At 46.3% G+C, this 23,473-nt stretch overlaps 2 protein-coding genes across 3 annotated transcripts in view; one reads left to right on the top strand and one right to left on the bottom strand.

Moving 5' to 3' along the window:
* zfpm2 (zinc finger protein, FOG family member 2) overlaps positions 1 to 22,196 on the top strand; it is a 117,535-nt gene extending 95,339 nt beyond the window's left edge. For both annotated transcript variants that reach the window (XM_011484912.3, XM_011484913.3), the window contains exons 6-8: positions 17,411 to 17,617; positions 18,050 to 18,277; positions 18,599 to 22,196. In XM_011484912.3, coding sequence (XP_011483214.2) covers positions 17,411 to 17,617; positions 18,050 to 18,277; positions 18,599 to 21,138 — 2,975 coding nt within the window. In that variant the 3' untranslated portion in view covers positions 21,139 to 22,196. The remainder of the gene's footprint in view (positions 1 to 17,410; positions 17,618 to 18,049; positions 18,278 to 18,598) is intronic.
* The window catches only part of LOC101167393, a 93,107-nt gene continuing 70,758 nt past the window's right edge, over positions 1,125 to 23,473 (bottom strand). Inside the window, exons 9-12 of the mRNA XM_004077631.4 lie at positions 22,952 to 23,034; positions 22,776 to 22,872; positions 22,513 to 22,672; positions 1,125 to 1,470 (exon numbers count right to left, since the gene is read on the bottom strand). Coding sequence (XP_004077679.2) covers positions 1,442 to 1,470; positions 22,513 to 22,672; positions 22,776 to 22,872; positions 22,952 to 23,034 — 369 coding nt within the window. The 3' untranslated portion in view covers positions 1,125 to 1,441. The remainder of the gene's footprint in view (positions 1,471 to 22,512; positions 22,673 to 22,775; positions 22,873 to 22,951; positions 23,035 to 23,473) is intronic.

Raw genomic sequence — 23,473 nt, 5'->3', positions numbered from 1 at the left:
CCTTTTTTCCTTCTCCTCAAACAACATCTATTCTCCTTAAAAAAATGAGCACACACCAGGTACCCACATTCACAGTCTGCACCTGCTCCCTCTGCTCCACCACCCAGAAAGCTCTGAAACGCCCGAGGCTAAAAAGCTGGTTACTCTCCCCTGGCTTGCAGCTCACAGCTCCAGATTATTTCTGAGTGCCAGGCCTGGTCTCCCTTCATCATCCTGCACAGCCAACACCAGCATCCCCCACCAGCCCAACACCGTCTGAATCCAGTCTCTACCTGTCACCTGTCACATGCACCCCACCTTTAAGTGGCCAGTTATTTTCCATTGGTTTTAGATGTCTTTCATATCATGGCTCATTAAAGCGCAGCGCAGTAGGCAGCATATTTACATAGGCTACTGGGAAGGTTTTAATTTGCGTCGGTACAGAGCATAACCGGAACTGAAGAAAGCAACACCAAAATGACTTCTTCACATGGCAACCCCCCCCTTCTCCGTCCACCGCCTGCCTCTCCTCCCTCATCTTATTCCCATATGAAAACATGGAGCTGGGCGTAATTGCTTGAGTCGGGGCACAAAGTCTGAGACAGAGCCGTCACTGAGGGGGACCGAGGTTTTTCCCAAGCGACAGAGCGGGAGGCCAATCAAAGCCGGCAATGAACAGCCTGTGGTTGGGATCATTCTGCTGCATATATACTATTAGTCTCTCCTGAAAGTCCCAGCTCTTTCAACCAGCCTTCAACTTCCTAACACGTATTCACTTTGCCTGGCTGCTGTTTGTGCGACTCAGTCCAGCATCACATCACTCCGCCATCTGCAGCTCCACTGTCATCCCAGCAATGGCTATGTTTATGTTGATTTGCTTGATTAAAGGCCATTTTTCACTTCAATTAATGCAGCAGAGCTTTGGGGGAGAATTTAGTTTTATACTCCTATTTTGCATCATCGCATCTTTTTTTAGTTTGGAATTTAAAAAAAACATCAATGATCGTTTTCCGTACAAAAAAACTGCGAGTAATCAGTTCTCTTTCAATTATTAACATGGGATGTCTATTGTGTTTTTCAGATTTATATAAAAAGACAGTGTCGCAAACTGGTAGCGTGGGCCCCAAATGTCAGGTTTGGTGGTAGAAACTTAAATATTTAATAAACTTGAACAGGACCAGAAACAAAAAGGGGAGAAAGCAAAGCAGATGACCTGACAATGACAAACGGAAAACTAGATGCTTCTATATTCTGAGGACAATTAAAAGAAATGAAAACACATCGACAGGGAACAACTCAATACATGACCAAAAACATCCCCCAAAAACCCAAACTGAACTGCATAATCCTCACAGATGCAGAGTTCTGGGGTTGTATTCACTTCAGTTTTTTACACTAAAAATTCTCTCAGCAGAGATTCCCCCGAAACAGTCCAGGTTTCCCAGCAGCAGAGGGTCCCACATCAGTTACCATCATGGGCTCTTTGAGAATCTAATGGAAAAGATAAAAAGGCATAGAGGTTAATATTGTCACAAGAAGCTCTGTACCGTTTTCCCAAAATACTCGGAACGCTGGGAGATGCAGCAGTTGCAGAATCTGCTCCTCAAACATTTGCTCTCCTCCCACATCCCTCTGAGGACTCTGCGCTCCATGCCGGCTCCTGCAGATGCACTCCAAATCGGAGGCTGTTCATCATGCATTGTCATAGAACAAGCTCGTTCCTTCACCCACAGCAACCCCCCCGCACCCACCCCATCCTTCCTGCCGGCGTTAACCCCCTCCCTCTCCCTGCTTGCTGGCCTTACATCCCATCGCAGCTCTCCAGTATCAATCAACAGCAATGAGGCGGGCTCCAGCTTCCCAACATTTCCAGCAGGGATTGCCACACCCAAGTGAAGATGGGCCGGGCCACACGGGACAGACTGACGGATGGGTGGGAGAATAGACAGGAAGACAGGCGCGCAGACAGACATGCAGCCGTGTGATTTCAGTGTAATTTTGGAAAGCATATTGTCTAATTTTGCCATCTGTCTGGGAGGGAGCGATGGCAGCGTGGAGCTCATTTGCCGTCTGCTTGCTTTATTGCGGCTCTACAGAACAAGTTTTTGGAGCGGGATGCAGGCCCGGGTGTGCGGCCCACTGGAGCTGAGAGGCCTGTCGATGCGAGCGCCATGTTCCCACCACTCCATCATTGCAGAAGCATGGAGAAGGCTCACAGACCCGAGCGCTGTTCAGTCTGGGCTTGTAGTAGAAATGGAACAAAGAGAATATGATTCTAGCTGCTGGTGCTCAACTTTCTCAGGACGAGTTTTTGCTTCACACTCTGTCAGGAATTGGGTCCAGTTTGCTGGGAATGGGCATACACACACATGCACACGCGCGCACGTGCGCATCACTGTCACACATTGTGGATCACGTCTGGTTCAGCTGCTCCTTGGCTCTGACATTAATACAGAGCAGATTGGTTGAGATCTGCAGCCCTTGTTGTTTGATCTTTCCTCCTCTTGCCACATTTCCTGGCACTGCCCCCCTGCCACACCGCGTGGCGCAGGCAGGACTGGCATGGCCTCAACGTGCCTGCCAGGTTTGTTCTCTGTCTTCTTCCCCGTCCAACTTATTCCCTTATGCCTGCTCCATGGATTCAGTTCTGCAAATTACAAGAGCTCCCCTACCCCCAGCGACAGACTGGATTCAAGAGACCTTCAATCTACCAGTTTGTCTCCTTCAGAGAGGAGCGATGCTACCACGGCCTGCGATGTGTCACTCACTTCGCTTTTTTCCATCATGACTGGCCTCTGCAGTAAATTAGGTCATCTTCCTCACTCTCCTCTCCAAGTTTAGTTAAGAGTCTCCTCCGAAAATCTCGTTTTTGCTCTAATTAGGTACACTATCAAATATTAGAAGCATTAGGCTGTAGGGCCACCACTAAACATAGGATCCAGGCCAAGCTCCACCTGAGAACAAAAGGCGTTCCTGAGCCAGCAGTAGCCTCAACTTGAGCAAACACGGCATTTTCTTATCGAGTCCCCATCCCCTTTTTTTCTCTGTTTATTCAGGGCTGTAATTTAGCAGGTGATGCCGCTAGTCTCAATAGGGAAATTGTTTCAAATGTCCCAATCCAACCTATGAATGAAAAGCAAATACATTTTGAAGGTAATGGCGGCATCAGGGCCACTAAAGTATTACTTCAAAGGAATGAGCGCTTCCCTATAGTGCCTTTTTTTTTCTCCTATTTCTCAGGAGGTTGGGATCAGAAAGACGGAAAGAAAAAAAAAAAACACATGCAAATTTTGTAGGAGCGCAGCCCCATGATGTCGGCACCCAATTTGCACGGTCTAGCTGCCATTTTACAACAATCTGCCTTCTGGTTTATGGATCAGAATCGGATCTGAGCTCCATCTTCGCCCGTTTCTGCATTAACCACTTTATTTGTGTCTAATGGCACGTGCACGATTGTTATCGCTCTCATTTATTCTGGGTTTCAAATGAAGGGATGGATAAGGTGCATGAAACAATGAGCTGAAAAAGTCAGTGTGGTGCCTCAGTTAATGAGGCATGTCTATTTTTCTCCTCCGTCTCCTTTTCTTTTCTGTGCCGCCGGGGTCAAAAGCAGAACGCGCTCAGATTGAGACTGAATGGAAGGAAACGGAGATGGCACATCAGAAGAGAAAGAGCAGAGGGAGGGGGAGTCGGGGCTTTCTTTGCTGAAAATCAGCTTTTGAAGGAAAGATATAAGATCATCTGAGCTTTGAAACATAACCTGAAGTACAGGCAGATGACTATGGCCCAGAGGAAGACCCAGCCCTGTTAAACCCTTTTCTTACTGGATTCAAGACTGCATGAGATGACCTGGATGGATCTACGCTGGAACCGTGATATCAACCTGTCACATTCTCAGAAGGTCTGAAAAAAAGGATTGCTGATGCTAAATTGTGTCTGTTTCTAAAGGAAACACTGAACCAGTATTTCTGGAGGAAAAAAGTAGACCAGTCACAATTCATTGCAGCTGTTTATCAATCAGCTGTTATATTGGAGCAGCATATGTAAATCACTTTTGTTGGCTTTTTTATGCTTTTTTTATTGTTACATTTGTGATGAAGGGATATTTACCATGAACATATAATTATCATTATATGATAAAATCTCCTCTGTGAAACAAAAAGACACACGCTTCTATCATCAGTTCTCTTTGGGGTTTTCATTTTTTATTTTTTTAAGGAAAAATAAAAATGTTTCAAGAGATTAAGAATTATTTTCTGACCCTTTAAACGTGTCATGATGCGTCTGCAGCTTTAAACGTACGGGTTTCAGATCTACAATTCATTTTTTTTGTATTAGAAATGCGATCAAATATTGTTCATTTTTATTACAAAGATAAGAGTGAACAAAATCTAAGGAAATCAAGCAGATTAGATCGATATTTACAAGCAGTTCTGTGATCTGTCTTTTCAGTGCTGCACTTTCTTTGGACTTTCTGCAGTGAAATCCAAACTTTTTTTGCACGTGGTTGAAAAAAAGGGATTTTTGTAATCTAAACTAAAATCTCGATATAAACAGACTTTTCTTTGATGTCTTAGACTCGGTTTGTTCTGAAGCCACTTGTCTTGCCCAAAACTGTAAAGCTACCTAAAACTTTAATGACTCCTCTCACAGAACGGCGAGAACATGTAGAAACATGCTTAACTGGAGACAACCACCTTTTACTGATTTGGCAGCTAGATTGAAAGAATATAAAGCTGCTTTTAGGAATGAACACAGTGTCTCCTAATGTGAACATGCAGGATCAGATAGTCTCTGAAGCCTCCTGGGCAACATATGGAGGCCCTCAAGTTGGTGTTCAACTTCCGAACGGCTATTGTGGGAAGTGGCGCACTAAATGCAGCCCTCAGAGAGCTAATTAGAAACCCTTGTGCATAAACCTTGCTTGGAAGTTGCTGTGGGCTTCACAGGCTTTAACCAAGGCAGGATCTAATAAACAGGAATTTGCATATAATGTCAAAGTCTGGCTTCCGTCCACGATGGCCAAGTGTCTCCCGTGGCTGCCTTTTGAGATATTGATCAAAAAATGTGTGGAAAACATTTGATCTATTACAGACTTCTGTAATGAATCTGGATTCATTCCTCACAAATCGTCACTCCCACCGTCTGGTCCTCCAAACTTCAGAAAAATGTTTTGTTTTGTTTTAAATCCTGCGAATAAATATTTACTTGAGAGTAATGAGGCTGTATTTGACTTCATTCATACCTGCATAAGTGTGACACTGCAGCGATGCACGCTGACGCTTTCCGTTAATGAAACCGTCTAAAGCAGCATCCATGACTGTGCAGGGTCTAGCTCCTCTGGTATTTGTCATGCAGCGTAAGCCAACACAATTACACAGGCCTAGCAGTAATTGCAAAGATGCTCCTGCAGTGATAGAAATCGAATTATCTCAACAGAAAACACTAGTGGATCCAGTGGATCATGCAGGAAGGGGAGCCAAGCAGAAAAAAGGAAAAGAACCTCAACCTTTCACCAGCCGTAAATCGTGTTTCACTTTTAAGAGGTGGGGAAATAAATAATGTCCAAAAGTGCAACGATTTCAGTGATTTAGGGGGGCTTTTGAGAAGCGTATTACTAGAGGTGACAGCTTGCGGGAGATAGGCAGGTTGTGTTAAGAGGAAAGGATAAGAGGCTATGACATTATGTCTGCAGGGTGAAGGTGTCAGAGTCAAAGAGTGAACCACTATTAATGGATCAATACTTCTCAGTTTTGCACTTATCTCTGGGGCTGATGGTTAGCAGCAGCGTTTCTGGGTACACACAGGGACTAAATGCCACTACTGAGAGACCTGCTTCATTTTTCTACAGCTGGAGAGGAGCATTGTAACAGGAAATGTTAAACACCTTTGGCTCTTTTCTTTGCCTTTCTTCCTTATTTTTTTCTCCAGGAAATGTTGAACTTCATTTTGAAAATGTATTTTTGAGGTCATTCTTTCTTTTCACGGTGTAGCTTCACAGTAGATTTTAATACCGCAGTGGATTTATGGAAAAAAGTATTTTTCTTTGTGCTTTTTTTTTTGACAGTACGAGATTCATTTGAACGGACTCCCACTAGTAAACCATAGTTTGTTAACATCTGACATCATATCAGACTAAAGTCCTTAAAACAGTACGTTCTACATCAAATTTCAAATTAAGCTGCATTTGGTTGAAGCTCCAGAAAATGATTATTTTCTTTATCATTATTATATTTAAAACAATATTTTCAATATGTTTCCTTAAAGACCCACTCTAATAAAAAGTTCTTTTGGCGTTTTTAACATGTTCTTGCTGCATTTTTTTCATGATGGAGCACATGTAACAAGAAAATTAAGCTTAAAATTGCATGTCTGAGAATTTACGCATTCAAATCGCTGTAAATCAGGAGCAGATGAAAAGATGCTGTTTGTAAAAGCTGGTATTTGACTATAAACTGCACGGCTGGAAGGCTCAAATATTCCCACCATTTTTGTTGCACCGGTAATGTTAGGTTGGGGTTGTGAGAGGCTGTAAACTAGTAGGCGAGAATGGAAACAGATCTCATGGCAGCAACGGGGAGGGGGAGAGGGGTGGGATTGCTCTGAGCCGACAGAAGCTAATTTGGAATGAACTTGTGCTGCTCTGCAGAAATTATGTCTTAGAAAATGGCAAAGGTTTTTTTTCATTTAGCTGAAAACAAAAGTTTATCTTTTTGCTTAAAAAACTAAAAACGGCACCCATGTGTACTCCTGCACAAGGGAAGAAACTGTGAGAAACAAGAAAAAGCGTGTACTTTCAAGTCTTTCATTAAAACTTCTGAAGCCCCTGAGTTAATCCTTGCTGTACGCAGAACAAAAAAAAAAGCAGAACTCAACAACTTAAAAAAGCAAAGAAAGGAGAAAGGCAGGAGGAGAGGCACAGGGATGGGGAGGATGGGTTTGTGGTGTTGGTGGTGGTGGGGTTCTACTGGCCTGATCGCTACATATTCATATTCCTATGCAGGTCTTATCACTTAAAAGGCTTTCTAATTACAACGACAAGACAAAAACTCCTTGGATTCCTTCCAGACCCGCTAAATGATAAAATAAGCTTGCACTCCCTCTCCTTCTTAATCTCTGTAAAGCACCTTGGAGCCTCATCTCCCAAATACAGGCGAATGAATGTGAAAATGCCATTTAGAGATGCAGGTGTGACATTTGATAAGAAACTTCTGGATTAAATATGTTCTGCTAATGAGGAACCCAGCTTCCCCATCAGGGCAAACTATTGGTGGGATTGTGTGCGTGCTGATAACGTTCCACGCGCAAACATCCAAATTCATTATTAATAAACAGCCGCAGTCTCTCTATCACACAGAAAGTCGGGATCCTTCAGTGGAGAGACAGGCATGTTGCGTCTCATTAGGAGGAGGCGACGGGAAAGAAGGGGGAGGTTCGACGGGGGATGTGGCAGGGAGGGGGTATCAAATGTTTTCATATTTTGTTGTTTGGAGCTTTTTTTTGCGGGAGGGGGAGAAAGGCCCCATTTCAAAGAGTATGTTAATGGCGTATTGAACGTTGGAACAAAAGGGTGGAAAGTTTCAGGGGATCTGGCAGCGAGTGTAATGCTCTGGCTGCAGCTAATACGGAAAAAGACGGGATGGCGGGCTAAGCCACTGGTGCAGTAGACTGGGAAGTCCCTGGCCCCGGCTTGACATTTATAACGATTTGGAGAAGATTAAAGCCGTATTACTGCTGTAGTCCGTAATGTGGCTCTGTAATGAGGTGTGAGTGCATTACCGTCCCGCCAAAGCCAGAACTTTATAGCAAAGAGACGGTTGCTGGCTGGATTGTGACCGTCTTCAGTGGAAACACAGGCCGGGAAGCAGGGTGAAGAAAGACTCCAGAGTCTGGCCTCTGGAAGCCGAGGCTGCCGAAGACTCATCAGTCTAAACCAGCTTAGTTCAGCCAGCTAGCAGAGTGTCTCCGACTGACAGGCAGCGCTTTGTTATTCGGACCAGGAAGCGGAGGTCCGTGTCCGCCGCGTGGAAGGGTTTTGCATTCAAATAGAAATTAGGAAAACGGAAGTGTTATTTCCGGTGCATTTTTAAACTCAGAGAAGAGAAAAACGAAGCTTCAGAAGCCGTGCCAGGACTTTGTTTTGACAATTATTATTTTTGGCCTTGTGGTTTTTTCTTTTTTTTTCCACAGCGCATTGTAAAATGGATGGAGGAGCTAAATCTGACGCCAACCGCAGCAAAATGAATATTCAAAAGAGGGCCTGAAAAATGCTGGCGTTATCTGCCAAAATAAAAACACAGGTATTCCTGCCTTAGCATGTGCAAATGAAGGTTGCAGGTGTCGTCTGTCCGCTTAAGCGCCCTTTGTGATGTTAATTGGTTTTTAGCGTAATTTTCGAGCCTCCGCCATCAACCATGAGAAGTTCAGAGACCTGCTGTTAACTGCGAGTCAATGCCATGGCACCGTTTCAAGAGCTCCCAAACAGGACGGCCAGTGATAACGAACAGGTGATGGGGCCTGATGCCTGCATGGCAGCAGGATATTGCAAAGACAATTGAATTTGTCGGGAGAAATGAATCTTGTGGACAGCGTATCGCATGTTAAAACAACACACACTGCATGCAATTTGCTTATGCAGGAGGGTGATAAAGTGTGCTTATTTAAAAGATAAACAAAGGGGGAATCTAGTGCAGTAAATTGTGTATGTGTGTTTATTTCTGATGAGTAACGCCAGAGGTTTATAGTCCCAGACATGGGCAGCAGTGCTTTATGACGACTCTGCTGTTGTGATAGCAATATTTATGATAGTGGAATTTATGTGGAGTTGTGTTGGCTGTGTCTGGCTGCATGTGCTGATCTGTGTTTAAACGTCCTCACGTAGATTTGGTGTTTGTCTCCTGTTTGAGTGAATGCTTTCGGATGATGCTGCTGCTGCTGCTGCTGCTGCTGCTGCTGCAACAAGCTTTCCGATTTGCTGCTTCTGACAGGAATCCGGACTCCCAAGGTCAAATTCAAACATTCCAAGTTTTTCTCCACAAATGAAAGCTATTCAAATAGAGAGGAGTCTCATCTCTCCTCGCCCCTGCTACAGCTAATCTTCACCCCTCGCAATAACATTTCCACTCCGCTTCCTCCGACTCCAGACATATTTGCTCCCCCTTGCTGCTCGTGTCCTGTTAGGATTTAAACAGCAAACACAAAATGCGGAAGATAACCTGCGAAAAAAAAAAGCTTTGGAGAGACTCGGCGCCGAACATTATTTTAAAGACCAGATCTGAGAGGCACGGCGCGGCAGTTCCGAGCGATTATCTGCTGTGATCCCTCTCCGATGCACCAGAGTCACTCATCTGCTGATCCTCCAGCCTTCCCCGCGCACACACGCAGCCCCTATGCAAAAGGCAGACCCCTAATCATGTCGACACTGTGTGTCAGTGCGGTGGATGAGCGAGGCCTAGAGATGAGAGCGGCTCTGTAAACACGGCAGGCAGCAGGGAGCTCCCCCACACGCTGCTCCGAATAAGCAAAAGGCAAGATTTAGGGATTTTACGGGGCCCAACTTTGTCGCATCAGCTCAGAGGCTTTTTCAGCGTTTTTGTGGGTGTGGCCTATGGGATATTGTTCTTTGCTTCTAAAGTGCCGTCCGCTTGTTTGAAGCCGTGTCTTTTGTGAATAGAATTACAACTTTTGGGCTGAATTGACCTCTTTTTTTCTCTCTCTTTCTTTCCCTGCCTTGGATTTAACTCTTGTGTATCTGCCGAGGGCCACATATTGTCTGCATCTCCTGCTGTTGACCTTTACTGTTGGCCCCCGACGCTCAGATAAAGCGGCTGCATCTTTACGAGGAACTCTTATTACACTGCCGGCGCCATTTTTCATTTGACCTCTAGATTCAACTTTTTTTCTTCCACCTCAGTGGGCTATGAACTATCAGGACAGAGCAGTAAATCTTGTGGGCATCAACTGTGTGTATTCCATAAACAGGCTAATGCAATTGGCTGCATCAAATGGGACGTATATTAAGAAGAGTCAGCTGTGCTGTCAGGATTCTATTATGGAGCGGGCTCCCGCCCCTTGTTTTGATACAGCAGTAATTTAAAGAGGGATCTTAATTGACTTATTTTTTCCGCATGTCTGTCGGAGCTTGTGCATGCACTCCAATAGGAGTCTTGTTTCTTTATTGGGCCACACACAATGTACTGAGTTCAATTTTACCATTCATAATGAATGCAGCCTCGCCATTCAAACGCAGCCATAAGCACACAGCAGATAAGAATTTAATTAAATGTAGATTAAAACCAAACAGGAAAACACACTGGCTGATAATTTTTTATCAAGTCCCCTGGTCATATTTTTTTCTCTCGTACTTTCGACTTGTTCTTCCTTGGGCTACATCTTTTCAGCTTGCCAAAAGTGGCGAAACACCTCACACATCCATGGCGCCGTGAGATTGTGTAAAATGCAAAGCGAGGGGCGGTCACACGATTAATCAGAATCCCAGCGTCTAGTGAGGATGGAGGCTGGCAGAGGGGGGGGTGGGGGGTGTAGAAAGGGGGCTTACAGGGGTGTGAGGAAGGAATTAGTTGCTTCATCCTAAATTTGCATCAAATTCCAAAGGACAATCCCAGCACTGTAGGCAAGGGGAAACATATCTCGCTCTCTGCAGGAACAATTAAATATTTTCCACAATGCAGAATAAATGTCACCTTCAGTATCAAATTGTCCATACTTGCTAAACATGTTGTTACAGCGAGTGCCTGGAAAGCATGCCCGAGCGGGGAGAAGGCGAATTTTCCATGTGGACCTCGGCCTCGGCTAACACGCTGGAACACACATTCAGGAGCTGCTCACCTCGGGCGCTAATACTGAGCTGAACTCCACTGGGGATACAGTCTTGTCAAGGATTTCTCACTGGTGAAACCTTAAAACCTGCACGCTCAGCTACATGTTCAACACGCATTGTTTGGAAAGATTTCTCACTGTTTGAATCCCTTCCCTGTTTAATTATCATGAAAGCTGACAGCTCTGTAGTTAATTATAAAGTTGCCTTTTTTTTTTACCCACAGACACGAGCTTTGTTTGATTTCCTGCCATTTCTAACATTTATGTAAATATTTTTTGTCAAATGAACACATTGACAATATTCTCTTGGAGTATTCGGAGGAACTGCTGTTGGTGTATCTTTGGGAGAAAGGCTGGAAACACGGTACCCGCTGGTGACGTGGTGACGCCCGCCTGGCTGTGCCCGCCTGCCCAGCGCGCCGCCGCCACATCTCAGTTCCACTCTATTACCCTCGCACAGGCGATTGGCCTTTTCTGCGGGGAAGAGAGCAATTTCCTGTCGCAGTCTGTTTGATCAAGTGCTAAACCCTTGTGATCAATAGAGAGACAGATGTCGGCTCCAGATGGCCGCGTGGTGATACCTGGGGCACCGCGGGGGCTTGCCAGGACGACAGAATGGCAATGAGGAAGGGGCAGCGGCTGTGCTCCCGATGCACCAGCCACAGAGACACAAAGTGACAAATGCAATTAGGCATTTTAGCTGCAGATTATTTATTTCTCCTGCAGACCCACAGAACATTTAATTAGCGCATACTTTCAGCAATATGCAGAGCTACAAGGGTGCAGAGGCAGAGGGCATGCTGGGATGATGCACCTGCGAGTGTGTTTCTAATCTGTTTCATTTTTCAAACAAAGCACATTTTCAGAAAGCGCTGCGCAAAACTTCATCTGTTCCATTCCTCGGGACTAGATCACTGATTTCTGAAATCCAAAATGGATGACAGGTGCATCTCTCTGGCTCGCTGTCCTTCTGGAGAGGAAGAAAATAAACGCCAGCACCAGAAGGCGAAAATAAACCTTTCCAAAAGAGGGGAGAGTGAGGAGGAGAGAGCCTCCCATCTTTAAACGGCGTGCATTTGCATTAGGGCTGGCATTCAGCACACGCCCCAAACACACACATACACGCCCAGGACACACACCCACAGACTCGCCAGCCAGCCCATGTGGTGCAGGGCTGGAGCCATGTTGGAGGAACCACTGAGGCGCGCGGCGCTGCTCTCTCTCAGAAGAACCCAGCCCTCCGCCATTGGCTCCACGCCGTTCACCTGCTCCCATCCAGCGAAGCACGATGGGAAGGGGACACGGGCCATGGGGCCACAGCTGGAGGCCAGGGAGGGGGCAGGGCTCGCCACTCTGTTCTGTCACGAGGGGTCTGCTGGTCCCATTAGCAGGGCTTGGTCAGGACGGGCCCCCAACCAGCCTGCCGCCGCAGCGGGGGCCACGGTAAACACATGTCGACTGGCCACAACCAGGACACCGGCAGCACTGCCCGCAGAGAGGGGAGCTAATAGAGTGCTCAGAGGGACAAACCTGTCCAAATAAAGCAGGGAGAGGAGAGAGGAGCCGGGCAGGGCTTTCCTTTATTAGTCTCCTCCACTTCAGTGAGGAGAGGGAGGAGCTGACGGAGGCTTCTAATGAGGCACAGCAGCTCCACACCGGAGGAATGTGGCGTTTCACAGATCTGCAAACTCTACGGGAATCGCTAAATGTTCCTCTTATTCGCTGTCTGCGGGGAGATCCTCATTTGATTGACGAAATTAAAATATGTAATCAACGCACATCTCTGCTGCTTAGAACCCCTCCCTGATCAGCTAATGTGTAAAGTGTAACTCAGTCCCCATCTGACCCAAAATAAACTCATTAGTAGCTGGAATACTTGGGCTTCCACTGGATCCTAATGGAGCAAAAATAGCTGCTAATTCGCATTTCTGTTTTCTTCCCCCTTCAGAATGATTACAACAGCATTAGCAGGCAGCCCCCCCCCTCACTGCCAGCCTCGCTCTCACACTGCAGAAAAAACCTCCAGAGACCAGCCAGAGAAACGGCTTTAATTGAAAGAAAAACATTTCATTTTCAGTCAGAGAAACATTTGCTGAATCAGTCTTTTGCTTTGGTTTATTCCAAAAACGAGTTGGATGAGATTCATCCAGCGAGGCTGGTGTTTAATGTCTTTGTTGCCTCTGATTACACACCGTAGAGCAGCGGGCTCCCCTGGGAGGACTTTTTTCATTGGTGGATCCTGACCTGCGTGCCATTTGCTCAAGGCCACGAGCTCTCTGCACCCACTGCATCTGCAAAGACGCCCCATCCTAAATTTAGCCTGGAAATGAGAGAAGGCAGGAGCCAGGTCCCAACCACAAAAGTCCAAATGAAGACAGTTCTTACTTTTTTTAATTCCTAAAACAGTTTGATCCCTTTGAACAACTGAAATAAAGCTAAATTTTAGGAAAAGTGTTTTACATTCTCATTGTTTTTTACATGCAGCGATCAGGGGAAATGAGGTCAAAAAGCTTTCATCTGAGCCCAGAACCTTCTGCACCTCCCTGCAGAAATGCACTTGCAGGCTGGTGTTTGCTGCTCTGCCACGTTCAAGGCAACTGCATCCTGGCAGCTTGAGCATGAGAAGAGTGCCTCCTAGTGGCCGAGACAAAGAATGAGACGGAGAAGGAGAGGAAGGCAGTGTGTGTTAGAGCTTTGGTGAAATAACAGTAGAGTCAGCTAATTCTAGTGTAGTGTAGCGTCAGTAATAACAGGCTTGTTTGACCCTTCGGATGATGCTCCTGCTTGAGTGTACGTCAGCGTTTTCCTTTCAGGACTGAGGGTCTGACAGCTGTGACTCATCCTAATGTTTCTATGATGATCCAGAAACATTCACAGCCATTCAGGAGGAGGAGTTCCTCCTCCTGTTGCACCAGCAGAGCCGTCGTCATGCTCTGATGCAGGTGATCATACACTCTTCTTCCATGACTCATATTTTCACAAGAAGGAGCTGCTGGTCGCGTCAGGTGATCAGACTTTGTTAAGGAAGCTAGTGTGGCTGTTAACAGCGTGCAGCTACTTGATATTCGGAGGTGCGAGCAGCTTGTTCCCATTTGACCAGGAGGAGCTGGAGCTGATTTGAAGACAAGGAGAGTAGAGGTCTTTAATTACAACCCTCTTTGTGGCTTAAGGCACCGCTGGCCACACTTCACAATTAAGACCACCACTTATTAAAAAAAAAGAAGTCTATGTAAAGTGAAGCTTGAAAAAATAAGTTTTTGGACTTTTTTTTTCCCTCCACAAATGCAATCTCATGCTTTCTCATGGAGGTTTAGAAGACCCTGCGGTGCATTCAAAGCATGCCAAGGGGCCACTGTTAGTGTCCCCAGATGCCCCATTTAACCTCATAATATGCGACTGCGGTGCAGAGAGACTGCACTCGGGAGCCGTAACGGCCTCTGCAACGGTAATGTGTTTGGACAGATGGGAGAGGCAAGTGCTGATGTGCTTAACTACGCATTTTACAGCTGAACTATTAAAGAGTTGTGCTGTTTACACACCAACATTTGAATACCTGTCTTCAGGCCAGTTTAATTATCCGGGCCCTTCTGTTATTTCTGCTTCTTTGTTGTCTCTCTGCTTTTTTTTTTTTTTTTTTTTTTTGCATGAGGCATGAGAGATTTGTTTGCAGCTTCATTAAGATACGGTTGTGGTTTTGCAGGGAGCAGAAAAATAAATAAAAAAAACTGCTGGAGTATCTCATACTTTATTCTGACAGCCTCCCCCGTACAAACTCAGATACTGTACACATGCATTTTCTCATAAAGTCAGTTTAAAGTGAGAAAATTAAAAAATGCCCTGTGATGCCTGCACTTTGAAATCTCTCGGGGCTTTAGGCAAAGGGGAGGAGACACGCGCCTGGTTCCTGCGATTCATCCTGAGACGTTTGATTAGTTTATGAGTATTTATGGTGGGGGAGTGAGTTTGCATTATAATTTTGTTTCATGAATTCCTTCATATGTTCATCTTCAACTACATGTTCAAATGAACCATTAATCAAAGAGAAGAGAGGGAAGAGGGCATTCAGCCAGCAGAGCCATAGTCTCAAGGCCTCATTGAGCTGGTGGATATGGTATTAAGAGACGGTAGGAAGCAATGCTTTTTAATTATCTGGACTACGTACAGGATGCCGTTTTTGATTGTTTTAATGAGGCAGCTGGCCTATTGTCTCCTTTTAATTCCTCCATTGTTTTTAGAATATGTCATAGTTCTTTATTCTTTTATCAGGTGCTCTGCAGGAGGATTTAAACAATAGACTTCATTCCAACTGCATTGGCCACTGCACAAAGGCAGCTCACTCTGTCGACAGTTTGCAGGCAAACAAGTGCAAATCACACTCTGCACTTTCCCCAGCCTCTTCCCCAGTTTTACAGTTTAGCAATCCTGGCCCTGCACCCTGCCTCCTGACACCCCCCCCCCCTCGTTCTCATTCATGCCCATCATGCCACTGTCATGGGAAGCTCACCTGCATTTATCAGATTAAATCATCTGCCATGAAAAGGCTGTCAGAGGCAAATAGCCATGACAAATGACGCTGAAGAACTCCTTCATGGGATATTTGGTTGTGCCTGATGCCCAGCTGGCGCCTCCGTCCGGGCGCCAAGCGTCTCCATAGGTGAATAAAGAGGACGTGTTGCTCATAAGGCTTGAGCTGTGCAAAGAATCCACTTGCATTATTTAAAAGATGACGTTGCTGTGACTCCTGCAGCAAAGCTGGTTCTCGTTGTGATGGCAGGAAAAGTGCAGTGTGGACGATAACCCTGCAGCCTGGACACCACACTGGGCTGTGTTGGGAGGGCGAGCGACTGTAACAAGCAGACTGCTGCAACAGTGTTTTGTCAGAGGATCTGGGACATCCAGTCCCACACCTCACTTCTGCAGATGGATCTATGGTTTTCTTGGCTAAAAAGATGCAATACGAGAGTTCCTAGTTTGCTGTCAAAAAGCAGTCAAATATTTTCATCAGACTCCACATAATCTGAGCTGAGGAGTGCATGCAGTATCTTTGATTAGGGATCCAAACTACACAGATTCTTATCGATGCGCCAAGCTGTTGTTCATTATTCTCATTGTGAGCCGAGTGTGTCTGAACTGCAGGAAGAGATCCTTCCAGAGGAGAGAAGAACTTTTGTGGCTGTGACTGCGATATATTCCTAGCCATTGTCGGTGGCAGTTTGTATCTACCTTGATGGCAACTCGGGCAGACAGTGAAGAGGAGTTTTGTTATTTTAATTAGGAGATAAAAATTCAAAGGGTCTCTTCAGGCAGTGTGGTATGACAGAATCAAAACGATGAAGTGGAGCGGCCTGAAGTGTGCGTCTCGTCACGGCAGATCAGCCGACAGATAGGCAGTGCTCTTTAAAGTCGAGCTGACGTGCACGCACCCGCGCAGGTGCACACACACCCCGACAGGCAGCAAGTCCGCAGACAAACGGGACTGAGAAAGATAGCATATTTTAATGACATTCCACTCCTTCCACACGTTTATGCAGCTCTAATTTTATCCCACAGGAAACGTTCTAATCAGAAATATGAAACTTTTTCCATCAGGCGATTCATTTAAAACTCTTTCTTTCATGAAGGAACACTAAAGTATGGTCATTTCTAAGAACCAGACATTTTGTTTTCATTTGGAGCCTCATTATCACGTCTGCAGGAAAGTCTGAAAATTCACAGATTGTGTGTAAACATGTCTCATCCGTGCTTCTTCACGTGTGCGGCAGCGTCCCTCTGGCTTCACCTCTCCTCAGGATTCTCTCCATCCCACGTCAGCCGGGCCTCAAACTCGCTGCGCGTTTGTTTGCACATCTCTGAAGGCCAACAGCGTGCTTTAATTAATTGTCCAGCTTTCCCAGAGAAACAATGTTCTAATTCTGCTGTTTAGTGCAATCATATCATAGTTTGTTGTTATCGTCCTCGCCAGATTTCTGTAAATAGTCCTATTAAAAACTTTAATCTCTTCAATGGAAAATGAAGTGCAGTTGAAAAGCCTGTCATGGGCTGAGATAAATATTATCTGAGCTAAAACCTTCTGCCTCTCCCTTTACCCCCTCCTTCCTCCTGTGCCCCCCCCCCCCACCCGCTCTGCCTTAATGAATATGTTCAGAAGATTTCAGAGGAATGCTTAATCCCCAAAACACAACAATCTGACATTGTAGAGGACCTGTCGGGGTTAAAGCTGACGGCAGCTCTCTGTGCTGCAGTTTACTTGAGATCAGGTGGATGCAAACAGAACCGACAGTAGAATAGAAGGAAAGGAAAGAGTTATGTGATGGAATGGAATTTGTTGCATAACAAACATGCTACTTTGCTACCAATAAATAAATAATAATAATAGGTATATGGAGCTCAGGCTATTTCCACAGACATGTCATTGCAAAAAGAGCATCAGTGTAGAAGCACACGGATGTCGTTCCTAAAACAAAATGAATTATTTTTGCCCAGGTTTTACTTTTATGAAACTTGTTTTGGGGATTCTGACTCTTTGGGAAATGTCTTGTGTGTCCAGCACTCAGAAAGCACCTGTATTCTTTTCTCTCCTTGCCTCATCCAGGAGGACAACTGTGGTGCACCACCACCAAGAACATGATGGAGGGCGAGGAGCTGGTGGCGTTTGCGGTGGACTTTGACTCGCGCCTGCAGGCGGTGAACCACATGTCTCTGAGCGAGGGCATGTACCCCGCCCGGCTGCTGGACAGCATCCAGCTCCTGCCTCAGCAGGCCGCCATGGCTTCCATCCTCCCCACCGCCATCGTTAACAGTGAGTGTCCGGACACGCACAAACGCAGGTCCGCTTTCAGCGCGAGGTGCCTGCTCGACGAGAGGCAGCGTCTCCGGCGGGCGTAGATTAACCCAGATGAGTCTCTGCGCTGGAGATAAGAACCATCGACCTTCAAGTTTGGGGTCAACACACTGAGGCTCCAACCAACGTGTTAATTGCAAAATACACGGCTGGAGCAAATAGTGTGTTTGTGTGCTTAGTGAGGGCTATCTGGGTTCAGCTCAACAGTGAGGCTTCTGTAAGCAGATGGTCCAGTGTTCTTGTTTGCCCTTGAGAAGGGGCAGCAACACACTGCAGCTGAGGATTTAGTGGAAAAGCCTTTACACAGGCCTTAAAAGTCAGAACTGTCCAAGTACAGAAGGGAAAAAAACTTTTTGTGATGTCTTTTTGTCCACTTCCGTGTCTTTCCAGAGGACATCTTTCCCTGTAAGGCATGCGGGATCTGGTTTCGGAGTGAAAGGAACCTGCAGGCACATCTCATGTACTACTGCAGCGGACGGCAGAGAGAGCCGGAGACGGTGGTGGAGGACAGTGACAGTGGACCCCACCAGAGTCCCAGCATCTGTCCCTTTCCACAGTGCAATAAGAGCTTCTCTGGAGCCAGAGCCCTGGAAATGCACCTGAGCACCTCCCACAGTGGTGAGTAGCAAAGTTTCCCAAAACAGCAGACTTTGGGTGTCTCAAACATGGCATCTTTCAGTTTGAAAGGGGAAAAAATGCTTCAGATATTCACACACAATCTGTTGTTTTTTTCACACACACTGGGGAAAACAGCCATCAATTCAGAGAAATATACCTATCTCGCTGTCAGCTAGCACAGCTGTCAGTTTATCCTTGAGCAAAAAGAGATGTATTGGAGCCTGGCATAATGCATGAGTGTGTGATGGTTTCTACAGTTAACTCTAAAGGAGAAGTGGGAGGCAAGATTCTGAGCATTTCTCCCTTTTATCTCCCTCACAGGTGTCAAAATGGAAGAGAGCCTCCCTCCTGGCACTAGCTTGAAATGCACAATCTGTAACTACACGGCGGATTCTCTTATTACATTCCAGCATCACATCATGTCTCACCTGTCACAGGCGGCCTTCAGATGCAATCACTGCCATATCAGCTTCCAGAGCCACAGGGAACTCTTACAGCATCAGGACTTACATGGGCACGGCAGCAAACTTCACAGGGAAGGCGACGGCACCGAGCATTCCCCCAGGGGGCCGGAGGACAGCCTCCAGCAGCAGCAGCCCCGCGCCGAGCTGGCCAACAGGAAGGACGCTCTGATGGGAAGTCCCAAAGGAGCCCTCAGCAAAGAGACCAGCACCGACGGGGAGACTGACAAGGCTGAGAAGAAGCCCCTGCTGTCTGCGCAGAAGGGTGAGGCCCACCCAGGCAGCAAAGCCAGTTTCTCCTACACCAGGATCAAGTCTGAGCCCTCCAGCCCCAGACTGGCCTCCTCCCCCGTGCAGCATAACATGCCTACATTTCCCATGGGGCCATTCTTGTCTCAGTTTGCTTTCTCCCAAGACATTTCTGTTGTCCCACAGGCTTCAGAGATTTTGGCTAAAATGTCAGAGCTGGTGCACCGGAGGCTGCGCCATGGAGGAAACAGCTACCCCCCTGTCATCTATAGTCCTCTCATGCCCAAAGGAGCAACCTGTTTTGAATGCAATATCACCTTCAGCAACCTGGACAACTACTTGGTCCACAAAAAGCATTATTGCAACAGTCGCTGGCAACACATGACAAAGTCCCCCGACTTTTCCGCCCTCGCAGATAAGGTGTCAGAGGCTGTAAGCCCCAACAGCGGTCACACTTCGGTCAGCATGCTGGCTGGCTGCCACCCCGCAGAGGCCGACAGCCACCTCATGCAGTCAGCTTGCCTCAGTTCCAACATGCTGGACATGATCAACGCTGGCGCCAAAGGGCCCGAGAAGGACCTCTCAGGTCAGGTGAAGAAGGGCTCGACCCCCACCGGGACTGAGGACAGGCTCAACGGCAAGCAAATGGAGGGGAAAAGCCCCACTACAGGTTTGGGGGATGCAGAAAATGATCCAACCAAGACAACTTGCGACGCCTGCAATATCACCTTTAGTCGTCACGAAACGTACATGGTCCACAAGCAGTACTACTGCGCCACGCGCCACGACCCCCCCATGAAACGCATGTCTAACAACAAGGTGCCCTCTGTGCAGAGAACCATGAGGACCCGCAAGCGCAGGAAGATGTACGAGATGTGCCTCCCTGATCAGGACCACCAGAGGCCCCCCATGGGTCAACCGGGTTTCCTTGGAGTTCCTCCCATGAACCCTTGTACGTCTCAGGAGGCCGTGGAGAGCCTTGCTGACCGTTTTCAACCCCGCTGTGATATCTTCCCAGGTATGGTGCCCAAACACCTGGAGGCCTCCCTGACTGTCACTAAGTCTATTCTGGCCCCTAAATGCAACACAGTGGAACAGCAGGAGCTGGATGCACCCATTGATCTCAGCAAAAAATGTTCGCCAGTCCCTGACAAGACGTGTAGCTCTCCAAAAAGACTTTTGGACTATCACGAATGTGCAGTGTGCAAAATAAGTTTTAACAAAGTGGAAAACTACCTGGCACACAAACAGAACTTTTGCCCTGCGACAGCGGCTGCTGCTGCTGCCGCCGTTGCTCAACAGCAACAACCCCAACAGCAGCAGCAGCAGGGTGAGAGCGGCAACCTGGAGGCTACTGCCTTTCCAGATGTGAAGAGTGACGGCAACAACAACCCCGATGACGGCTACAAGAGCCCTGGCAAATGTGAAAAGAATGGCAATGGGAAGGTGACAGTGCAGAATGGGGGAATGTTCCCTCCTCACCTGGGGCCTGTACCTGGACTCAAACCTTTCACAGAGCCCCAGATCGTCCCTTCAAAAGAAGAAAACAAGAACATGTTTCTGCCCCACTGCCTTTATCCCGGAGCAATAAAGAAGATGAAAGGTCCCGAGCAAATATCACCATATTTCGGAATAAAGCCGACTGATTATGTGTCTGGGGCTCCAGCGGGGCAGGGAGAGGCGGGCGAGCCGGAGCCCAGCGTTAATGGGGGAGGAGGAGCTGGAAAGACTGGAACGACCAGAGAGCAGACACCACAGACAGCTCCAAACGGCTGCCCCCACCCTGGCAAAGAACCCCTACCTTTGCTACCTAAGAACCGGGGCATGGTCATTGTCAACGGGGGGCACAAACCGGACGAGCGCTCAGGCACCGCTGCACCACAGCAGGAGAACCAGCCCCAGCCGGACACCCAACCCTCCAATCCCTCGCCCACGTGGGCCATGGAAAACCAGGCCGACTCCAACGAGAACATGTCCCCTTCCTCCAAGTCCCCCAGCGAGGAGGCGGCCCCCGCTGCAATCAAAGGAGTGAACGGCTCTGGAAGCGGCAAATACTGCCGCCTCTGTGACATCCAGTTCAACAACCTATCAAACTTTATTACTCATAAGAAGTTTTACTGTTCATCACACGCTGCGGAGCATGTGAAATAAGACCCTTCTCAGAACGTTCCTCCTGACTTTTGCTCCTTTTTCCTCCTTTGTTTGGGTACACTGTTGTGTCTAAAATAGTGCATCACGCAGTGCTGAACGCTGCTTGTGGACAATCAAGAGAAGCTTCTTCTTTCATCGTTTTCAGACTTTAAAATGCAAAAAGCATTGGTTTAAAAAACAAAAACAAAAAAATCAAGAAGAACATTGGTGCCACGTTCACTTTAATTTATTTTACAATCAGTATTAATAGGAGTAGTGATCTTAATTTAAATTCAAAATGAAATTTATATCAGAGTTGTTTGTAATGTTATTGTATAGTCATTCTTGTGTAGCACACATTGTTTACACTGTAACGTAGGCTCAACGAAACAATAGACAATACAAAAACGAGAAGCATTTTAGACACAAAAATAGCTACTGAGACACTTGTGTATTCTTATTTGCTGTATCAGTTTCTCTATATGTTCAAAATGTCTCTTGCAGATTGCTCCTGATGACTCGACAGCCTTACAAGTCACCGTCTGGGGGGGGGGGGGGGGGGTTCCCAGGCCCGGCCCTGCATTTCACATTTTGGCATATGTATCCATGGCTTTGCATACATCTGTGGCTGTTTGTCTGTGTCTCTTTTCTTCATCAGATGTGGATGTTTTCATGAGGATGACGACATTCTTGTATAGTACTCGTATTTCTGTTTGATGATACACTTTGTTCTCCCTTTTTGAAATTTGCTCTCAATGCAATACTTTGTAAATGAGGGAACATTACTGAGGCAGTATTATGAAATGGGGAGTGTGCATATAATTATTTGTAACCCCCGAAGGGGGAGGGGGGAGGGGTGAATCTCTACAAGAATTAAGTTTATTGCGGATGAACAAGTTGGGTGGGAGGTCAGTGGGAATACTGATGTAAAATGATCATTCCAATGTCCTGATTATGGGAGAAAATGTTTCTTAAAACGTTGTTGCTATGCATGTATATGGATGGAATTCAATTCCAGATCTGTTGGAAATTTTTATTTTGATGTGGTGTCATAATTAAACTTAAATCCTCAGGATAAACCGGTGGTCTTTGTTCTTTTTTGCACACTTGGGTCAGCGGCACACTGATGCGTTCGGCGTCTGCGATTCGACGGAGGCCCATTTATGGCCCAATCAGTTCAATCAAACAAACATTTTCAGTGACCAGTTGTGTTTGCAGCTTTAACATTTAATGGAAAAACATTCTGGGCCTTGAAAAATATGAAGACACAATTAGATATTTCAGCTTTTTAATCAAGAAGCTGTTCAGAAATGTCTCAAACAAATTTTCGGACTGTTTAGAACATATTCATCATTCAGCTTCTGCTGCGTTTTTTTTTGGCCACTGGTCACTCACTCTGCTGTCTGGCTTGTCGCTGGTTGACCAGCCTCTTCAGGTGCTGGCTGATGGCAGATGGCTTCTTGTAGATCATTCGCCTGTCTGCTCCTTTTATGTGAATGTGATTGGCTGATGGGTAGGACTCCTTTAGAAACCTTGTTTGAAGTTTAGCTACCATCTGGTGATGTAGGAGGGGTTGGGGGGGTTATTGGAGCATTGTTTGGCCATTTTTCTAGACTTCATAAAGCAGCAGGAAGTTATGCGTCACATTAAACACTCACCTGGTTTAGATGTTCCGGCATTTGTTGGTCGAATAAATCCCCCGTCAGCACGCTGACGGATATCATACTAGAAAGAGGCTTAAACTTTGTGATGTCCCTTTAAAACAAGACAGCGGGTCAAAGTGAAACACTGACGCCTGTTTCCAATAAATGTGCAGGGATGTCTTCAGGCGCACCTCACTTGAGCAGCACTTTCATTCATGAAGTAATGCTCGTCTACAGCACTGCTTTGGTGGACGGGGTTACTCAGGAGGTACTTCTGTCAGAAAGGGAAACAGGAGGATCTTTTTTATTATTTAAGGCAACAACCACTAAATGTTAGTTGGCATCCACACTCATCCATTCGTGTTCTCCTCTGGTGTCGCTTTTCCACTCTTCTCGTCTCATTATTGTTTCTTCTAGTACCCCCTTCCTTCATGCACTCATTGAATGGATCAAACTCTGTAGTTTTGCTCAACAAACCCCATGACCCCTGAACTCTCCTGAGGTTAAACACGTGGCTTAAGCAGACAAGGTGACTTTTCTGAAGCTTCAGTGGATTCATCATTTTTCAGACGTGGTTTTCTTGATTGACAGAGTTAAAAAGGGAAACAGGTGATAGATGCAAAACTTTAAAAAAAACAACAACTTATGTGTACAGATAAAATAAAACTGTTAATTTTAAGATCAGTTTTATTGAAAAAGAGTAAAATACAATA

The sequence above is a fragment of the Oryzias latipes genome, chromosome 16 (assembly GCF_002234675.1).
Source record: "Oryzias latipes chromosome 16, ASM223467v1".
In the NCBI taxonomy this organism is placed as follows: domain Eukaryota; kingdom Metazoa; phylum Chordata; class Actinopteri; order Beloniformes; family Adrianichthyidae; genus Oryzias; species Oryzias latipes.
This window is presented reverse-complemented; position numbering and strand designations above follow the sequence as displayed.